This window comes from Hemitrygon akajei, chromosome 1 (genome assembly GCF_048418815.1).
Source record: "Hemitrygon akajei chromosome 1, sHemAka1.3, whole genome shotgun sequence".
In the NCBI taxonomy this organism is placed as follows: domain Eukaryota; kingdom Metazoa; phylum Chordata; class Chondrichthyes; order Myliobatiformes; family Dasyatidae; genus Hemitrygon; species Hemitrygon akajei.
The window spans coordinates 188,979,317-188,998,211 of record NC_133124.1 but is presented as its reverse complement, the minus strand read 5'-3'; the positions used below and the strand labels follow the sequence as shown (position 1 = coordinate 188,998,211).

General features: G+C 40.9%; 2 protein-coding genes across 2 annotated transcripts in view; one reads left to right on the top strand and one right to left on the bottom strand.

Annotated features, from left to right (window-relative positions):
- Positions 1-34: 34 nt before the first annotated feature.
- Positions 35-15,434, top strand: ciao1 (cytosolic iron-sulfur assembly component 1). The gene is made up of 7 exons (XM_073057072.1): positions 35-216; positions 303-451; positions 3,771-3,882; positions 10,665-10,753; positions 12,323-12,524; positions 13,412-13,499; positions 13,915-15,434. Exons 1-7 carry the CDS (start codon positions 78-80, stop codon positions 14,147-14,149), a joined length of 1,014 nt encoding a protein of 337 aa, XP_072913173.1. The 5' UTR covers positions 35-77; the 3' UTR covers positions 14,150-15,434.
- An 80-nt stretch (positions 15,435-15,514) lies between these two features.
- snrnp200 (small nuclear ribonucleoprotein 200 (U5)) overlaps positions 15,515-18,895 on the bottom strand; it is a 63,254-nt gene continuing 59,873 nt past the window's right edge. The window contains exons 43-45 of the mRNA XM_073057042.1: positions 16,580-16,661; positions 16,397-16,489; positions 15,515-16,048 (exon numbers count right to left, since the gene is read on the bottom strand). Coding sequence (XP_072913143.1) covers positions 15,899-16,048; positions 16,397-16,489; positions 16,580-16,661 — 325 coding nt within the window. The 3' untranslated portion in view covers positions 15,515-15,898. The remainder of the gene's footprint in view (positions 16,049-16,396; positions 16,490-16,579; positions 16,662-18,895) is intronic.

Sequence of the window (18,895 nt, the reverse complement as noted above, 5' to 3'; positions counted from 1 at the left end):
GACGCGAGTTTGAGTGGGCCAGCAACCAATCGCCCTCGGCTCCGGTCGGTGACGCGGGGCTGCGTGCGGCAGCGGCGATGAAGCGGCGGTTGGAGCTCGAGTCGCGTTTCCCGGCGCATCCCGACAGCCGGGCCTGGTTCGTGGCCTGGAATCCGGCCGGGACGCTGCTGGCTTCGTGCGGAGGCGACCGCGCCGTGCGCATCTGGGCCAGGGAAGGTGCGAGTCGGTGCGCGGCCGACGGGGGGCTTCGGGGCTCCGGGGCCTGCCGCCGCTTGGCTCACTCGTGTCTTGCTCTGTTGCAGGAGCCGCCTGGGTGTGCAAGTGCCTGCTGGAGGATGGGCACCAGCGCACCGTCCGCAAGGTGTCCTGGTCACCCTGCGGCAACTACCTGGCCTCGGTCAGCTTCGATGCCACGACCTGCATCTGGAGGAAGAAGGAGAGCGGATTTGAGGTAGCGCATCCCAAACTCGGGACGCCGACGGCGGCTGAGGGTCAGGGGCCAGCGCCCCACATCCCGGCCGTGGATGGGCCGATGAGCCTGGACCCTGTACACTGATCTCTTCACGGGGTCTTGGTGCAGCAGTCCGGGGCTCCAGAGAGAACCTGCCGGTGATACTGCTTTGAGTTTTTGCTCCCTTGTTTAATGAGAGTTTAGTTTGCTGGGATACCGAGTGTTGCGCCTCGGTAAGGCAAAATACAAGGAGACAGTGCACTGTTAGGACAAGGTTGCTGAGCAGAAAGTTCTTGGGATCGAGTTCATTACTCCTTGAAAGTGTCTACACAAGTCGATTGGGTGGTTAAGATGGCTTATGGCTTGTTTTAATTAGTCTTAAACTTTTATTAGTTTTAAACATTGAGTTCAAAAGTTAGGAAGTTATGTTGCATCTTTGTAAAACTCAAGTAAGGCCACATCTGGAGTATTGCATGCAGTTCTAGTCACCCCACTGTAGTGTAGGCCTCCGTTAGTCTCGATAGACCATGGATTTGTGCCTTGGAAAGTTTCCAGGGCGCAAGCCTGGGCAAGGTGTTTTTTGGAAGACCAGCAGTTGCCCAAGCTGCAAATTTCCCTTCTCCGCGTCACTGATGTTGTCCAACGGAGGGGCATTAGGACCCATACAGCTTGGCAACGGTGTTGTCGCAGAGCAGTGTGTGCCTTGCCAAGGCTCGAACCAGTGACCTTCATATCACTAGACGCACGTCTTAACCACTTGGCCATGTGCCCACTATAGGAAGGGTGTTGAGTCTTTGGAGAGGCTGCAGAAGAAGTTTACCAGGATAACACTCAATTCAAAGGGCATGTGCCATCATAAGAGGCCAGACAAACCTGGGTTGTTTTCTCTGGAGTGCTGGAGGCTGAGGGGAGACCTGGAAGAGGTTTACATGATTAGGTAGAGTGGACAGATAGTATCTGAAATGTCAGATGCCAGAGGGCATGCATTGAAGGTGAGGGGTGGGTAAGTATTTAACTCAAAAGTTGTGGATGCATGGCGTGCGCTGCCTGATGTGGTAGAGGCAAATACATAAGAGGCTTTTTAAGAGATGTTTGAATAGGCATATGGATGTCAGGAAGATGGAGGGATATGGCATGGTATAGGTAGGAGGGATTAGAGTTTAGGTGCTTTTGATTTACTTTTTATCTGGTTCAGCATATCATTGTGGACCAGGTGGCCTGTTCCTGTGCTGCACTGTTCTCTGTTCTGTGATTCCTTGGGAGGAAAGCTTGAGTAGATTAAGCGGTTTCTCCCAACTCATCTTAGTAGGAAATGTAACGTGAAGATGGGCACCAGGAAGGGACGAAATCAAGCTTCCACGAGATCTAAAGCTGAGCAAAACAGGTTTTAGGCCTGGAGATTGAATAATGGAATAGGCAGGACATGGAATGTGAGGCCAAGATCAGATCAGGTTGTTGTGAATGGTGGAGAAGACCCAAAGGGTGGTGAAGCAGATTCTGTCGTTTTACTTCCGTTATTATTTTTAATACTTTCTCATTAGGGTTGAGCCAGGAGGCCGTTGTGCTAAATTTGAATGTGTTGAATGCTGATAATTTTCCACTAATCCACTGACACATTTGTGTCATGGGACCCAAAAATCATGGGTGGCCTTTTCATATTGGTTTTATGGAAATGCACCGTGTGAAACTGCAGAATTCAAGTTCCTTCATCACACCTTTTCAAAGTTGTGTCTTGAGAGAGCATTTTGGGTGTATAATTTTTTTTAGTTGGTGAGTTCTGGTATTTTAAGAGGATGTACTTTTCCACTGCAGATTGGTCTATGCATTCACTCGTTCTTATGTTCAAGCTGTCACTGGAATTGTAAACTTAAGTGAATTGTTGATTATCTGTAATTAAGTTACGGTTATCTAAAACGTTTCCTAACAATCCTAGGAACTGGATGTTAGAACTGACAACTACAGGTATTGCAAGCTTGATTCTTTAATTCAGCAATGCACAAAATCTTTTTCTTTCTTTTCAAATCTTTTTATTATTATTATCCAAAACATCGAAGTAGGTAACACTTACAATGTCTCAAAGGAAAAAAAACTAATGTTTTAAAGATTGAAAAATATGGTGACACAAAGAAAAGGAAAAAAAAACCTACTAAAGCTAATGCACAAAATCTGAATGAACTCAGCAAGTCGGACAGTGCCCTTATGACTGTGAGGCTAAGCACAGCTCCAATACCATACTTAAGTTTGCTGACTGTCACACTGTCGGCTGAATCGAATATGGTAATGAATCAGCATATAGGAGGGAAATTGAAAATGTGGTTGAGTGGTACCACATCAACAACCTCTCACTTGATGTAAACAAGACCAAGGAGTTGCTTATTTACTTCAGGAGAAGGAAACGGGATGTCCATGAGCCAGCCCGCATCAGGGGATCAGAAGTAGAGAGGTTCAGCAACATTAAATTCCTCGGAGTTCTGGGCCCAGTACCTAAGTGAGAGCAATTACAAGGAAAGCAGGGCATCACCTCTATTTAGAAGTTCGTGCAGATCTGGCATAACATCTAAAACTCTTGACAGGCTTCCACAGATGTGCAGTGGCGAGTATATTGGCTGGTTGCATCACGGCCTGATATGGAAACACCAGTGCCCTTCAAAGGAAAATCTAACAAAAAATAGTGGGTACAGCCCAGTCCATCACAGGTAAAGTCTTCTCCATGATTGAGCACATCCACACAGAGCACTGTCACGTCCATTGTCGAGGACCCCCACCACCCAGGCCATGCTCTCTTCTTGCCATCAGAAAGGAGGTCCAGGAACCTCAGGACACATACCACCAGGTTCAGGAACCATCAGGCTCTTACACCAGTGGGGACAACTTCACTTTCCCCAATACTGAACTTAACCCACAACCTAAGGACCCTTGATATTTCTTGCTTATTTATCTATTATTCTTATTTCTCTTTTTGTTCTTCTTTTGTATTTGCATAGTTTGTTGTCTTTCTCACTTTGGTTGTTTGTCCACCTAGTTTGGTGTGTCTTTCATTGATTCTAATATGTTTCTTGGACTTAGTGAGTATGCCTGCAAGAAAATTAATCTCAGGGTTGTGTATAGTGACATATGTGTACTTTGATAATAAATTTACTTTGAACTTTGTCTATGGGGTGGGATGCTTCAGGCTGAGACCCTTTTATCTTAAAATCCTTTGACATGAATAATTTTTTTGCATAATATTGAAGCAGCAAAGTTACTTTAAAGAAGCGGAGTTTCTGAAACCTTGTTTGCGGTTTTGAGATGCTTAGACCAAGTGTTTTGCTCTTGACAGTGCCTGACAACGCTGGAAGGGCATGAGAACGAAGTGAAGTCTGTTGCCTGGGCTCCGTCTGGCAATCTCCTGGCAACATGCAGCCGAGATAAAAGTGTTTGGGTTTGGGAAGGTGAGCGTATTTAGCAAATTGAGCCTATACAGTTGTCCCCCCGTTTTTCGAACGTTCGCTTTACGACAGCTAACTGTTATGAAAGCCCTACATTAGTACCTATTTTCGTTAACCAAAGAGGATTTTCGCTTTTATGATTAAAAAGACACCCACTTTATACATGTGTTTACCCCGAGAAAGGCTATCATGACCGTGAGGCCTTGTGTGGGCAGTTGTTTGTGTAGGAGTGTACATGCTGATTTTTTTTTCTCCAAGTCAATTTTGGCTTGCTGTCTTCCCGAGTTTGATAAGTGGAACTACACCGTACATACAATATTTCTACTTTATATCGGGTGTATATTCATCATATTCCTAATTTTACTATATGTTAGTGTCATTTTAGGTTTTGTGTGTTACTTGGTTTGATTTGGTAGGTTATTTTTTGGGTCTGGGAACGCTCAAAAAATTTTCCCATATAAATTAATGGTAATTGCTTCTTTGATTTACAACATTTCGGTTTACAAACAGTTTCATAGGAAAGCTGTACCTTTGGATAGCGGGGGAAACCTGTATAAAGATATGTTGAGAAAATATGTTGAACAGTGTAATTAAATGTAAATGGGAATAACAATGAAAGATGCATCAACAAACTACATGAAGAAAAAGTGGCAAAAGAGTTGTATAGCACAGCAGTGTTTCACCAAATTGCCACATACCAACCAAGATGCCTATCTAAAGTATGTTTGGCTAAATACAGTACTGTGCAAAAGTCTTAGGCACCCGAGATTATTCTAAAAATTTTGTTTCAGGTATTTAGTTGTTATGCTTTAGTGTGTTAGGAGAAAAGAGCAAATTTTAGACTTCCAAACATTCATTTTCCAAAAAATTAAATGTTACAGAGAAACTTTAAAGCAAGTAACATATTAAGTAATAGACCAATTTTCAAGTTTAGTGACAATGTTCAAGTTGAATGACCAAGTTTAGTTCATTCAACTCATTACGTTACTGATCATTTGTTGCCCAGTACATGATTAAACAAATGATCAGTGACATAATGAGTTGAATGAACTAAACTAGTCAACTGAAACAGAAACGGGTGTAGAAGGAATCAAAATGGGCAAAGGACAGTGAAACCAAAAGGGTGTAGCAGGTGTGACAGTTTAACCTTTAAATAATCAATTCTTACACCTTGCATAAGTGAGTGTAGCAACAGGACACAGGAGGTCATCCTGTATCAGCAAGGTCTCCCAAGCAAGAAATTTTGCTTTCCAGTTTCTGATACGGTATTGACAATATGTAGTTTATGATTTGTCTATGCAGGTTTTAGAACTGACTTATTTGTACTGTTTTTAATTGAAGAAATTTTTGGTTCCCTATGTCAAATTCCAAAGAAGAAAAGGGCGTGAAGTGCAAAAGAGCTGCTGGTTCATTTAAAGCAGAATGACTTAATGAAACAGTAGAAGTCTCTACACCAAAACTCATGAGGTCAGGAACATGCAGCTACGAGAAATATTTATCTACAATACAGGAGCAGTTGTTAGCTGCGTGTATTGTTGAGATGTAAAAGTTGCTGGAGAATTTGCAAGTGAGAAGTGGAGCGATATTTGGAAAATTTTTAAGACATCATTTAGCAAGCCAATCACATATGGTTGGTGCGCAAAAGTCCTGGCAAGAAGATCCTTCATTGCCCACTACAGGCCTGCTACGTCTGTTTTGTGAGAGTGCAGATGAACGAGAGCAAAAACAATCAAACCAAGAGGAGATCAAAGCTCTTGTTGGCAGTGTTTTACAAGCTGTTATAATGAGTACCTCTATATATAAAATTCAGTGTGCACATGTTGTTGTCACTGGGTAAAACATTGCACAACACAAGATTTTTGTGCACACTGGTCATTACAAATTAGAAGCATCATTAGTCTAATCTTTTTTGAAGAACACTAGGAAATGAGCAGGGTTGAGTACCGGAAGCAGTGCTTCCGTGGTCAACCACGGAAGCTAAGTGCAGCAGATGAGAGATATATGAAACTGACGTCTCTTCTGAAACAAAAGTCCAGCACTGCTATCGGTTCTGAACTGACAGAAACCACTGGAACCCAGATACAGCCCTCTACAGTCCAGAGGAGTCTTGTCAGTAGTGGTCTTGATGGAAGAGTTGCTGTCAAAAAGCCATTCCTCCAAAGTAGAAGCAAAGCCAAGAGACTTGCCTATGCACAAAAACACAAGGACTGGGGTGTTGAACAATGGCAGCAAGTGCTCTGGACTGATGAGTCAAAATTTTAAAATTTTAGTTGGGTGTTGGCTCAAACGGGAGGCAGTTTGTCTGTAGAAGAGCTGGAGAGAACTATGTGGATGAGTGTCTGCAGCCAACAGTGAAGCACAGTGATGTTCCCTGTAGGTTTGGAGTTGCATTTCTACAAATGCAGCTCGTGATCTGGTCAGAATTAGTGGAATCCTAAATATTGAGGAGTACAAGCAGATACTCATTCATCATGCCATACCTTCAGGGAGGTGTTTTATCTACCCAACTTCTTTATGCAGCAGGACGACAACCCCAAACACCTGGCCGTAGTCAAAAAGAACTACCTTCAGGGAAAAGATTTGTTCTGCTGCAGGTGATATGGGCTCCATAGAGCCCTGAACTCATCATCATTGAGGTTGACTGGGATTACCTGGAGAGACTGAAGCAAGACCGCTAAAGTCTGCAGAAGAACCTGGCAAGTTCTCCAGGATGCTTGAAACAACCTTCCAGTCAACTTTCTTGTAAAACTGCACGACAGTGTACCCAAGAGAATTGATGCAGTTTTAAAGGCAGAGGGCTGTCATGCCAAATATTGATTTAATCATTTGCCCATGTTTGGTGCATATTCCTCTAAACTTCTATCTATGTACCTGTCCAAATATCTTTTAAACATTATTGTACCTGTCTCAACTAGGCAGCTCGTTCTTTACGCTGACCTCTGGATGGAAGAAGTTGCTCTTTGGGTTTCTATTAAATCTTTCTCCTCACCTTAAACCTGTGCCCGCTAGTTCTTAGTTCCCCGCCCTGGGAAAAAACAATCCTGTCTATGCCCCTCCTGTATTTTTATACTGCTGTAAGAGCAGCCTCTTGTACTCTAATCTATAAAGTCCAAGTCTGCTCGACCTTTCTGTATAATACATAAAGGTACCAACTAGAGGGCAGTGTTGGATCTCCTGTTAGGGAATGAGATAGGTCAGGTGACGGAGGTATGTGTTGGGGAGCACTTCGGGTTCAGTGATCACAAAGCCATTAGTTTCAATATAATTATGGAGAAGGATAGGTCTGAACCCAGGATTGAGATTTTTGATTGGAGAAAGGCTAACTTTGAGGAGATGCGAAAGGATTTAGAACAGTGGTTCCCAACCTTTTTTTGGCCATGCCCCACCTAATCACCTCTAAAATCCTGATGCCCCCTGTGGTGATATATAATTCTTATTATTCAAAAAGTGAACTCCTATTCACCTGGAGGAAGCCTAAAAGACCATTAACTTGGTTTAAACAAGCTTCCAAAGAACATGGCATTCATGAAAGAGAAAAATAAAAGAACCAAAGAACTGTTAAAGTTCTGAGGAAGAAATTACTAAGAAATTGTAAAAAAAAGAACATTAAGTGATATTAAAATAATAATAATAATAAATAAATAAAACAATGCCGATTCGTTTCTACAGCATACAAAGACAGATACACCGTTTAAAAGAGATGACACAATGTACACACCTTCACACCACCAAGAACCGAAAGCTACTGCAAAAAGCAGCATTGGCGCGACCTCGTACGAGTTTCTTACGCATTTGGACTTGTTCATTCGTTCCTTCCTACATCAGTCAATTCATTAATTTAATTATGAAAGCCATTTGATGGTTGTAATGATGGTGATACACTATATATACAGTACATACGCAATTACACATGTACATACACACAAGTATTTTTATGTATGCATACTGTATATACACATATGTATTAACTCGCACACACACTCATACACACACAGACTTACTAGGAAAAATTCACTGTTAACAATTCTCGAATTGCCCCCCTTAAAAATCAAATTACCCCCCCTGTGGGGCGTACGCCCCACGTTGGGAACCACTGATTTAAAAGGAGTGGATTGGGACAATTTGTTTTATGGGAAGGATGTAATAGAGAAATGGAGGTCATTTAAAGGTGAAATTTTGAGGGTACAAAATCTTTATGTTCCTGTTAGGTTGAAAGTAATGGTTAAAAGTTAGAGAGAGCCATGGTTTTCAATGGATATTGGAAACTTGGTTCAGAAAAAGAAAGAGATCTACAATAAATATAGGCATCATGGAGTAAATGGGGTGTTCAAGTAATATAAAGAATGTAAAAAGAATCTTAAGAAAGAAATTAGAAAAGCTAAAAGAAGATACGAGTTTGCTTTGGCAAGTAAGGTGAAAATAAATCCAAAGGGTTTCTACAGTTATATTAATAGCAAAAGGATAGTGAGGGATAAAATTGGTCCCTTAGAGAATCAGAGTGGACAGCTATGTGCGAAGCCAAAAGAGACGGGGGGAGATTTTGAACAATTTCTTCTTCAGTATTCACTAAGGAGAAGGATATTGAATTGTGTAAGGTAAGGGAAACAAGTTGGGTAGTTATGGAAACTATGATGATTAAAGAAGAGGAAGTACTGCCGCTTTTAAAGAATATAAAAGTGGATAAGTCTCCAGGTCCTGACAGGATATTCCCTAGGACTTTGAGGGAAGTTAGTGTAGAAATAGCAGGGGCTCTACAGAAATATTTCAAATATCATTAGAAACGGGGATGGTGCCGGAGGATTGGCGTTTTGCACATGTGGTTTCATTGTTTAAAAAGGGTTCTAAGAGTAAACCTAGCAATTATTGGCCTGTCAGTTTGACGTCAATGGTGGGTAAATTAATGGGAAGTATTCTCAGGGATGGTATATATAATTATCTGGATAGACAGGGTCTGATTAGGAACAGTCAACATGGATTTGTGCGTGGAAGGTCATGTTTGACAAATCTTATTGAATTTTTTGAAGAGGTTTCTAGGAAAATTGACAAGGATAAAGCAGTGGATGTTGTCTATATGGACTTCAGTAAGGCCTTTGACAAGGTTCCTCAGGGAAGGTTATTTAGGAAGGTTCAATCATTAGGTATTAATATTGAAGTAGTAAAATGGATTCAAAAGTGGCTGGATAGGAGATGCCAGAGAGTAGTGGTGGATAACTGTCAGGTTGGAGGCCGGTGACTAGTGGTGTGCCTCAGGGGTTTGTACTGGGTCCAATGTTGTTTGTCATATACATTAATGATCTGGATGATGGGGCAGTAAATTGGATTAGTAAGTATGCAGGTGATACTAAGATAGGTGGCGTTGTGGATAATGAAGTAGGTTTTCAAAGCTTGCAGAGAGATTTAGGACAGTTAGAAGAGTGGACTGAAAGATGGCAGATGGAGTTTAATGCTGATAAGTGTGAGTGCTACATTTTGGTAGGAATAATCGAAATAGGACATACATGGTAAATGGTAGGGCATTGAAGAATGCGGTAGAACAGAGTGATCTAGGAATAATGGTGCATAGTTCCCTGAAGGTGGAATCTCATGTGGATAGGGTGGTGAAGAAAACTTTTGGTATGCTGGCCTTTATAAATCAGAGCATTGAGTATAGGAGTTGGGATGTAATGTTAAAATTGTACAAGGCATTGGTAAGGCTGAATTTGGAATATTGTGTACAGTTCTGGTCACCGAATTAAAGGAAAGATGTCAACAAAATAGAGAGTACAGACAAGATTTACTAGAATGTTTCCTGGGTTTCAGCACCTAAGTTACAGGGAAAAATTGAACAGATTAGGTCTTCATTCTTTGGCGCGTAGAAGGTCGAGGGGGGACTTGATAGAGGTATTTAAAATTATGAGGGGGATAGAGTTGACGTGGATAGGCTTTTTCCATTGAAAGTAGGGGAGATTCAAACGAGAGGACATGAGTTGTGAGTTTAGGGGTAACATGAGGGGGATCTTTTTACTCAGAGTGGTAGCTGTGTGGAACGAGATTCCAGTAGAAGTGGTAGAGGCAGGTTCGATTTTGTCATCTAAAAATAAAATTGGATAGGTATATGGACAGGAAAGGAATGGAGGGTTATTGGCTGAGTGCAGGTAGGTGAGAGTAAGCGTTCGGCATAGACTAGAACGGCCGAGATAGCCTATTTCAGTGCTGTAATTGTTATATGTTTATAATTCAGTCCCTCAAGTCCTGGCAACATCCTTGTAAGTCTTTTATATGCTTTTTTCCAGTTTTCCTATAGCAGTTTGACCAAAACAGAGGAAGGTACTCAACTCTGGCTCACTGATGTCTTGTACAACTGCAACGTGACATCCTAGCTTCTATATTCAGTTTCCTGACTGACTATGACAAGTGTGCCATATGTCTCCTTTACCACCCTATCTGCTTGTAATGCCACTTTCAAGGAACAACATATATACTTCTAGGTCTCTCTGTTCTGCAATATGAATTTAAGACCAGTAATGTTATAGAATTATGTGATTGATTGCTGGAACAAGTTGACGGGCCTGCTTTTAAATCTATGCTATTGTACACCATACCATGGTATCAATGATTTAAAGAGAATTTTACAAAAAGAAAATATCGTAAAGATGCATCACAGTTGGATCAATAATACATATGCTGTATAAGGTCCCTGACTGCCATGTACTTTTGATATTCATGAATTGGGAACTGCTCTGTAAATGAGATGTCTCTCCCCACTCCCTCCCACACACACTGCTAACTTATTTTTTCTGTTGTAGTGGACGAGGATGATGATTATGAATGTGTGAGTGTATTAAATGCTCATACGCAAGATGTCAAGCATGTGATCTGGCATCCAAATGGAGAGGTAAGAGTTTCCAGTGAGAAATAAATTTCAGTGTTTCCAAAAGCTCTTATTTAATTGAGATTATACTGCAATACAATGAGCAAGCCAGGATGAAACATAGAATAGTATAGCACAGGAACAGGCCCTTTGACCTAGGGTGCTCGTAATTAAAAGACTACAAGCTAATCCCTCTGCCTACATACAGGAAGTCCATATCCCTTCATTCATGTGGCTGTCTAAGATCCTCTTAAACACCTGTCGTATTTGCCTCTAGACATTCCCTTTTCCCAGTACGACCATCAGGGAGGAAGTATAGGAGCCAGAACTCAAGGAGAGGGCTTCTTCCCCTCCATCAGTTTTCTGAATGGTCTGCGAACCCATGAACACTACCTCGCTAATTTGCTCTTGTTTTGGACTACATTTATTTTTTATTTACTATTGTACCTTGTAATAATTTATGTATTGCATTGTACTGCTGTAAAACAACAAATTTCACATTTGTCAGTAATAATAAATGTGATTCTGATTCACCACACCCCTAGTAGCACATTTCAGACACCCACTGTGCTCTGTGTTAATGAAAAAAAACTTGTTATGCACATCTCCTTTGAACTACCCCGCTTCAATTTAAATACATTCCATCTAGTATTAGACATTACTGTCATCATTTTCATTATGTGCCATGTTGTATGACGTTGGTGATCTTGGTGAATTTTTCTAGAGAAGTAGTTTACTGTTGATGCCATCTGGGCAGTGTCTTTACAAGACAGGTGACACCAACCATTATCAAAACTTCCGAGATTGGCATCAGTGGTCACATAACCAGGACCTGTGCACCATTTGCTCCCGTGGTTTCACGTGACCCTGATCGGTTGGGATGGGGTGGGTGGTAAGCAGGCACTACACCTTGCCCAAAGGTGACCTGCAGGTTAGCAAAGGGAGGGATCACCTTGCATCTCCTTTGATAAAGACGTATCTCCATCCCGCTTGCAATAAGATATTATGGCCCTGGGGAAAAGATTCTGCCTGCCCTATCTAAGCTCTTCATAAACATAAACTTCTATCAGGCTTCCCCTCAGCCTCAGCCACTCCAGAGAAAACAACTGAAATACGTCCAACCTCTCCTTTTAGCACATTTCCTCTAATCCATGCAGCATCCTGATAAACATTTTTTGCACCCTCTCCATAGCTGCCTCTTACTTTCTATAATGAGGCAACTAAAATTGAGTGCAGTACTGATGTGCAACTCTTGAACTCCACTCCCTTTTTGTTTCACCACCCTGTTAACTTGTGCAGCTACTTTCAGGGAGCTCTGGACTTGGACCTCAAGATCTCACTGAACATCGATTCTGTTAATGGTCCTGCCATTTACCATTTATATTTGAAGGGTCTCGGCCTAAAAAGTCAGCAGTTGTCTTTTCTATAGATGCTGCCTGGCCAAATGAGTTCCTCCAGCATTGTGTGTGTATTGCTTGGATTTCCAGCATCGCAGATTGTATTTTGTTTATATTTGAAGACATTTAATATTTGCGTAACAATGCAATTGATCAGTTATGGGTGCTTAATCTATATTTCTGAACTCTACACAAGCTCCTGGCTTCGGGAAGTTACGACAACAGCATTAAACTTTACAAGGAGGAAGATGATGACTGGGTCTGTACCAACACCCTGGAAGGCCATGAGTCCACAGTCTGGAGCATTGCTTTTGATAAAACAGGGGACCATCTCGCATCTTGTAGTGATGACAAAACTGTGAAAATTTGGAAAGCATACAGACCTGGTAATGAACAAGGTAAATAAATTAAACCGAATGCAACAAAGTTCTTAATCTTTGTTAGACGCAAGAGCGAAAATATATATATGGGGTAAATCAGGCATACTGGATATGAATAGGAGAATGAGGAGTAAATTACTGGAGTGTCCAGAGGAGGTGCATGAGAATTATCCTGGGAATGAAATAGTTGATGTATGAGTAGCATTTGACAGCTCTGGGTCTGTACTTGCTGGGCTTGAGAAGAATGGGTGGGGTGAAGGGGAGGAGGTGGGAGAAATCTCATTGAAATCTGTTTGAATATTAAAAGGCCCAGATAGTGGATGTGAAGAGGATGTTTCCTATAGTGGGGGAGTCTAGGACCAAAGGGCAAAGGCTCAGAATAGAAGAACATCTCTTTAGAACAGAAATAAGGATGAATTTCTTTAACTAGAGGGTGGTGAATCTGTGGAATTCATTGCCACCAATGCCTGTTGGTACATTTAAAGTGGAGGTTGATAGTAAGACGGTTAAAGGTTACAGTATGAAGGCAGGAGATTGGGGTTGAAAGGGATAGTTAATCAGCTATGATGGAATGGCAGAGCAGACTCGATGGCCAATTGGCCTATTTCATCTCCTATGTTTTATGGTCTTATGAAATTCTTAATAAGTTTATGTAAGGATTATCTTGATTGAATATTTACTGTGAAGGGATTAATTTGTGGCTGGGATTGCTGAAGCTGAAATGCAGTGATTTTACATCCAGCAAATCAGATCAGTCTGAAGGGAAAATATATTTTCTTGTTGCTTCCTTCAAGAATAAGGTTTCTTGAAGCCTTAAGAGGTTTGATGCCTTGTATAATGGCATCATCCTGTGAGTGCTGCAAGTGGTTATGTGTTCTGTGTTTTTTTTCCCCCTCTAAATATAGGTGTGGTCTGCGATGGGTCAGATCTGTCCTGGAAATGTGTCTGTACCCTGTCTGGGTTCCACACACGTACTATCTATGACATCTCTTGGTAAGTTTCAAATTGTCGCTTTATTTGGGTCATGTCAAAAAATAAGTGCTTTTTTCTCATTTAGAATTCTTGCATGATTATTACATACTGCTTTGTTAATGCGTAAAGGGCATAGCATAGAGTCATAGAGCAATACAGCAGATACAGGCCCTTTGGCCCAATAAGACCATGCTAGTCCCAATTCCCTGTGTTTGGCCCACAATCCCCACCCTTCCTTGTATTTATCCAATATGTGATGCAGTGCAGCAGTAAACTATTTGTTGTGAAATACTGTAATTTCCTGTAACCTAATTTCAAATTTGACATCCAGATAAGTTTCTCAAAGTCTTAATTTTCCTAGGTTATCACAAAATTAAGAAACTTAAAAAAAAATCCACTATTAATTCTAATTAAAATTTGCCATTTTTTTCCTCAGGTGCCACATAACAGGTTCTATAGCAACTGCCTGTGCTGATGATGCAATCAGGATATTTGAGGAGGATCCTGACTCAGATCCTCACCAGCCAACATTTTCACTCACTTCACACATCCCAAAAGCACACACTCAGGACGTCAATTGTGTGGCATGGAACCCGAAACAGGCAGGAGTTTTGGCATCATGTAGTGATGATGGGGACATTAACATCTGGAGATACAAGTTTGATGATTAGTTCTATGTGAACAATTAACAAGTGTGGTGTGCAATAGCGGCCCAGTTTTATTAAATCATCATGACTACTTCATGTAACCATTTTCAAATTTGCACTAACAATCTTACTACTTGATGTTCTATCTACCAGTAAATGTTGTACAGGGCTAAATTGCCATTAAGTATAATTTGCCAAGAAGTACTATCAGCACTCATTTATCTTGCTGTTGATTTTAGATCTACGTGAAAGGATCTTGCAAAATATAATTATACATTCTTCTTGTCCCTAACCTATTACATGTAATTATTTCTTGATGTTCCAATAGATATAAAACTGATTCTCCCATGCCCCTCTTGCTGACATTTATTATGAGTGATTCTACAAAAAGCGGTTTAATAATATACTAGTTTTTATTTTTTACTGTAATTTTTTTTGTAGTATGGATTATAATATACAATTTAATGTCAGGTAAAGGATGCATTTCCAACATCATTTGTGGTTGACAGCCAGTTTGAGCAATGAGTAAAATTTTACCTAAATACTTACTCCTCTTGAGGGCTAAGAGTGAAAGGGAACTCAAATTCTGTGGATTGGAATAATAATGTGAGAATGTGTCATTTTCTGAAAATGAAAAGCTTGATCTTGTCTTAATTATGGATGGGGATACTGTCCAAACCTATAGCAAATGAGTATAAATGTTAAATTTATCCTCCTAATCACAGCCCATTGCTGAAATACTATGGTCTTAAAGGTAACAGCATAGATCTACTACATTACATAAAGTGATTGAGTTCCTTTGGTAATAACTCAACCCTTAACCTCAATGTCAAAGGACTTTGAATGTGGTACTTGCTGGAAAAGTGGGTGGAATTAAGAATGATTTTTAAGATTGTCAGGTTATTTTGAAATGCAGTTACTTCATTTCCTGCAAAAGACGGTAAAAATGCAGAACTTGCTATCTTGAGTGTTTCTGCTCAGGTTCCTAGCCAAGGGATTATGCCGCTGAAATTTACATTAATGGCCTATTTTATATCAGTGCTTGCTGAGCATGATGGCATAATCCACAATAAAGTACAACAAATGTTTAGGCCTTATCAAAAGGCATAAAGGATCAGTTGTGTGGTTTGTTCACGAATGACCATAATTTACTTCTGGGTATCAGGGACATAAAGGCAAGTAACACTGACCAAAATAAAAGCCTTGAAAGCATTTTCCTAAAAACCATCTATGTTAGCAGAGATATGAACAGTTTAATGCTTCCAATGCAATTCCAATGGCTGATTTTCAATAAATCTGTGTGAATGAATCTCCCTAATGAATCAATGTAACACTTCTCACCCTAGCTATCACTTGGAATGAGATTTGTGGAGTACAGAAGAAAACAAATTGAACAAGCATATTTCGTTTTTTATTTGGAGTACTCATGGTCACACATAGGGAAAATCTGTCACAGACTTGAGAATCAACATAAAATGTACAGATTACTAACTTTTTTTTTTACAAAACCCCAGGCTCAATTTTGGTCAACTTTAAATACATTTAATAGTCCATACAGTAATAAGCAACTTCAAATTTTCAAACCTAGAGTAAATACTCCTGGAAGTTTGCCACGACTGAAAAGAGAGCTACACATTTCCTAAAAAATCTATAACAAAAGCAGATCAGTTTCAATATCAAGTTAAAATAGTGGAGTTGGTCAATATTAACAATAGCAGAGATATTTCAGAGGTTCAGCCACTTTACAAAACAACGGAACTTGAATTCAACTGTTTAGTCAGAGTCACTCTCGCCTTCACTTTCTGCTTCTTTGACATCGATGCTAAACTTGTACTCTTGATCACAGCCCATATACGCATCACTCATGAAATACAGTGTGTAGTGTTGGGCACTGGGAGCTGGAGCAAGAAAATCTAGTTTCACCTGAAAAATGAGTAAATATATTAGATGGAGAGCAGTATACGAGCAAAAGATTATTTTCAATTTATTTTCTCGTATACGTGCTAGATTGTGAGTCGCTGGCATTGGCAATGAGAAAATGATGTACTCTGCAGATTTGGTTTTTATTCTGTATCCAAACATGTCATGAAGAGACTTGTGCGGGAGCCCCCCCCCCCCCCCCCCCCCCCATGTGTGCTAATTCCCGTTTAGTTTACAAATGGCAATGTACAAAGGCTGTGTACTAGGTATTTAGCATATTATTTCACTCTTACATGACTATGAATTCTTATGAGTAATCATCTCCCTCCCTAAAGCAGAGATAAGACAAACCTTAGCTTTCTGTTGCAGGGTCAGCCTCTTGATTGATATCAAGCTGTTTGTCTTAGGGTCACCAACCACCACCCACCATCCTTCCTCGCGTTTCTGAAGGAGATGAAACAGAGTTAAGAGAAACAGACAAAATTTAAACCAAAAAAATCTAGAAAACATTCCCTTACTGGTTTATGTACTCACCTGAGGGAATAGAGGTGCAATGACAGGTCCGGTCACTTCTTCCTCACGCTCCAATTGTACCATAACCACGACTGAAGAGCCACTGCACAAAAATGCACATTGTTTACAGGAATTCCCACCCATTGTCTTTCAAAACTAAATACATTTGAACAGATTTTTCCCTTGGTTGAGTTATTTTCATTTGCATTTGGGCTGCTGAATAAGTCAGTAAAGGCCACTGCTTCTTTTAATGGGGGGGGGGGGTGGTGGTGTTGGGAGGTGGATGAGCAACGTAATCTGATGTTCTATATCTGCACAAATTTTAGTTCAGTTCTTGATAATTTTCAACTCCTAAAAGGACCATTAAGTTCAGTACATCAGATCACTGGTAACACTAAATCAGTTGAAGAGCCTGTTTAATGAAGGCTTTCTTCACGGACTACAAACTGATCGTTTGAATGAGCTTGCTCAACCATTCGTCGTGATTATGGCTTAAAATTTTTTTAACTCCATTCTCCACACTCTCCGATTAACTCCTAATTTCTTTAAATAATTAAAAGTTTATTTATTGAAGCTTTGAATACAGTTGGTAGGTTAATCGGTGGTTGCAAATTGTCCTGTGATTAGGCTAGGATTAAATCGGGGGTTGCTGGGCAGCATGGCTTGAAGGGCCAGAAGAGCCAATTTCACAACGTCTCTCAATAAATATAATAAATAGATATAGTGCGGAGGCCCTTCCAGCCCAATGAGCTACACTGCCCAACAACCCACCTTTTTAACCCTATTCTAATCGCAGGACGATTTACAATGACTAATTAACTTACAGCAGAATTTTAGCCTACACAGATTTCTGGGGCAACAAAATCTCACAAGGGGGAAACAACCACCCACAATTTACTCCATAAAGCCTGCCAACAACCCCAAATATTTCAATAACCTACTCCAATGAGAACAGAACCAACCTCTTTCACCTTTCCTCACAATTCCTACACAGGATTATCCTACTGAACCTCCTTCATCATTCCTTAAAGGGCCACTGTCCAGATGTTCCAGGATTAAATGAAGAGCCAATGACATGTCATCTGCTGCTGATCTTTTGTGACAGTAGGCAAACTGGAACAGATCCAAGTCGCTTCTAAGGCAGGAGCTGATATGTTTCATCATCAATCTCTTAAAGCACTTCATCACTGTAGTTGTAAGTGTTACTGGAGGATAAGACTGAGGCAGGTTACCATGTTCTTATTGGGCACTTGTATGAATGAAGCCTGCTTGAAGCAGCTGGGAACCTAACACTGCTGAAGTGAGAGGTTGAAGATGTCAGTAATCACTCCAGCCAGATGCTCTCCTGAAGGATGCGTTTAGGTCCTTGTGTGATCCAGAATTGCATCTTCACATGTGAGGTGGCTTTCCAGAGGTCATACCTGGACCTCTTGTACTTCCCTTGGTCACTAGACTTAAATGCCACTCAAAAAATTGCAGATAGATTGGTTAATCCAGGGCTTCAGGACGGGGAAAGACTCTGAACGCTTTTGAGGGTGTACACTTGTCCTCAAGCATCTTTATAAAGTCCACAACCATTTAGTCGTCTAGTGAGTCCTTGAACTTGGCCCAGTCTACTAACTCAAATCAATTTCGTATCTGCTCCTCTGTCTCCTCTGCTGCCTTGCTCTTTAGCCTTTGTCTGTACTGCAAGCAGGCATAGGAGGACAGCCAGATGATCAGATTTCCCAAAATGTGGTCTAGGGATGGAGCTCAAATTCTGGCAGAATATGTAGAATTATTGCCAGCGATCACAGCTTTGCTACAGAGCAACTTTTTGGTGCAAGTTCATGGTTCCCTAAAAATGGCAACAAGGATGGATTGGGTAGAGGAGGGGTATTCACCAGCATGGTGTCTTTAGTCCCAAGGGGAGTTTGGACAAGCTGGATTTGTGCTCTCTGGAGTGCTGGAGGTTGTCGAGTGATAGCATTTTATAACCTCAGAGTCTTTTTCTTAGGTAGGAAAATGTAAAGCTAAAGGGAACAGATTTAAGATGAGAGGCAATCTGAGGGATACATATTTTTCCCCACAGAGGATGGAAGTTATCTGGAACAAGCATCTCTAAGAGTGGTGGCACACAATGTTTAAAAGTCAAAGGGAGAGGTACTGCAGGCAAATTGGAATACTACAGATAGGCAGCAGACAGCTAGGCTGAAGGGATATTTCTGTGCTATTGAGTTCTATGACACCCCACCCCTTTCTAAGAGAATTTCACATTATACTCCATTTGCCAACGTTTACCCACTCACTGATTTAACCTATTGTGATCACAACACTGATCCCTTGGCCAATCAATGC

Coding starts and splice junctions, on each gene's coding strand:
- ciao1 (XM_073057072.1), top strand. CDS start 78: ATGAAGCGGCGGTTGGAGCTCGAGTCGCGTTTCCCGGCGCATCCCGAC. Junction 452..3,770: donor AGAAGGAGAGCGGATTTGAG/GTAGCGCATCCC, acceptor TGCTCTTGACAG/TGCCTGACAACGCTGGAAGG. Junction 10,754..12,322: donor TCTGGCATCCAAATGGAGAG/GTAAGAGTTTCC, acceptor ACTCTACACAAG/CTCCTGGCTTCGGGAAGTTA.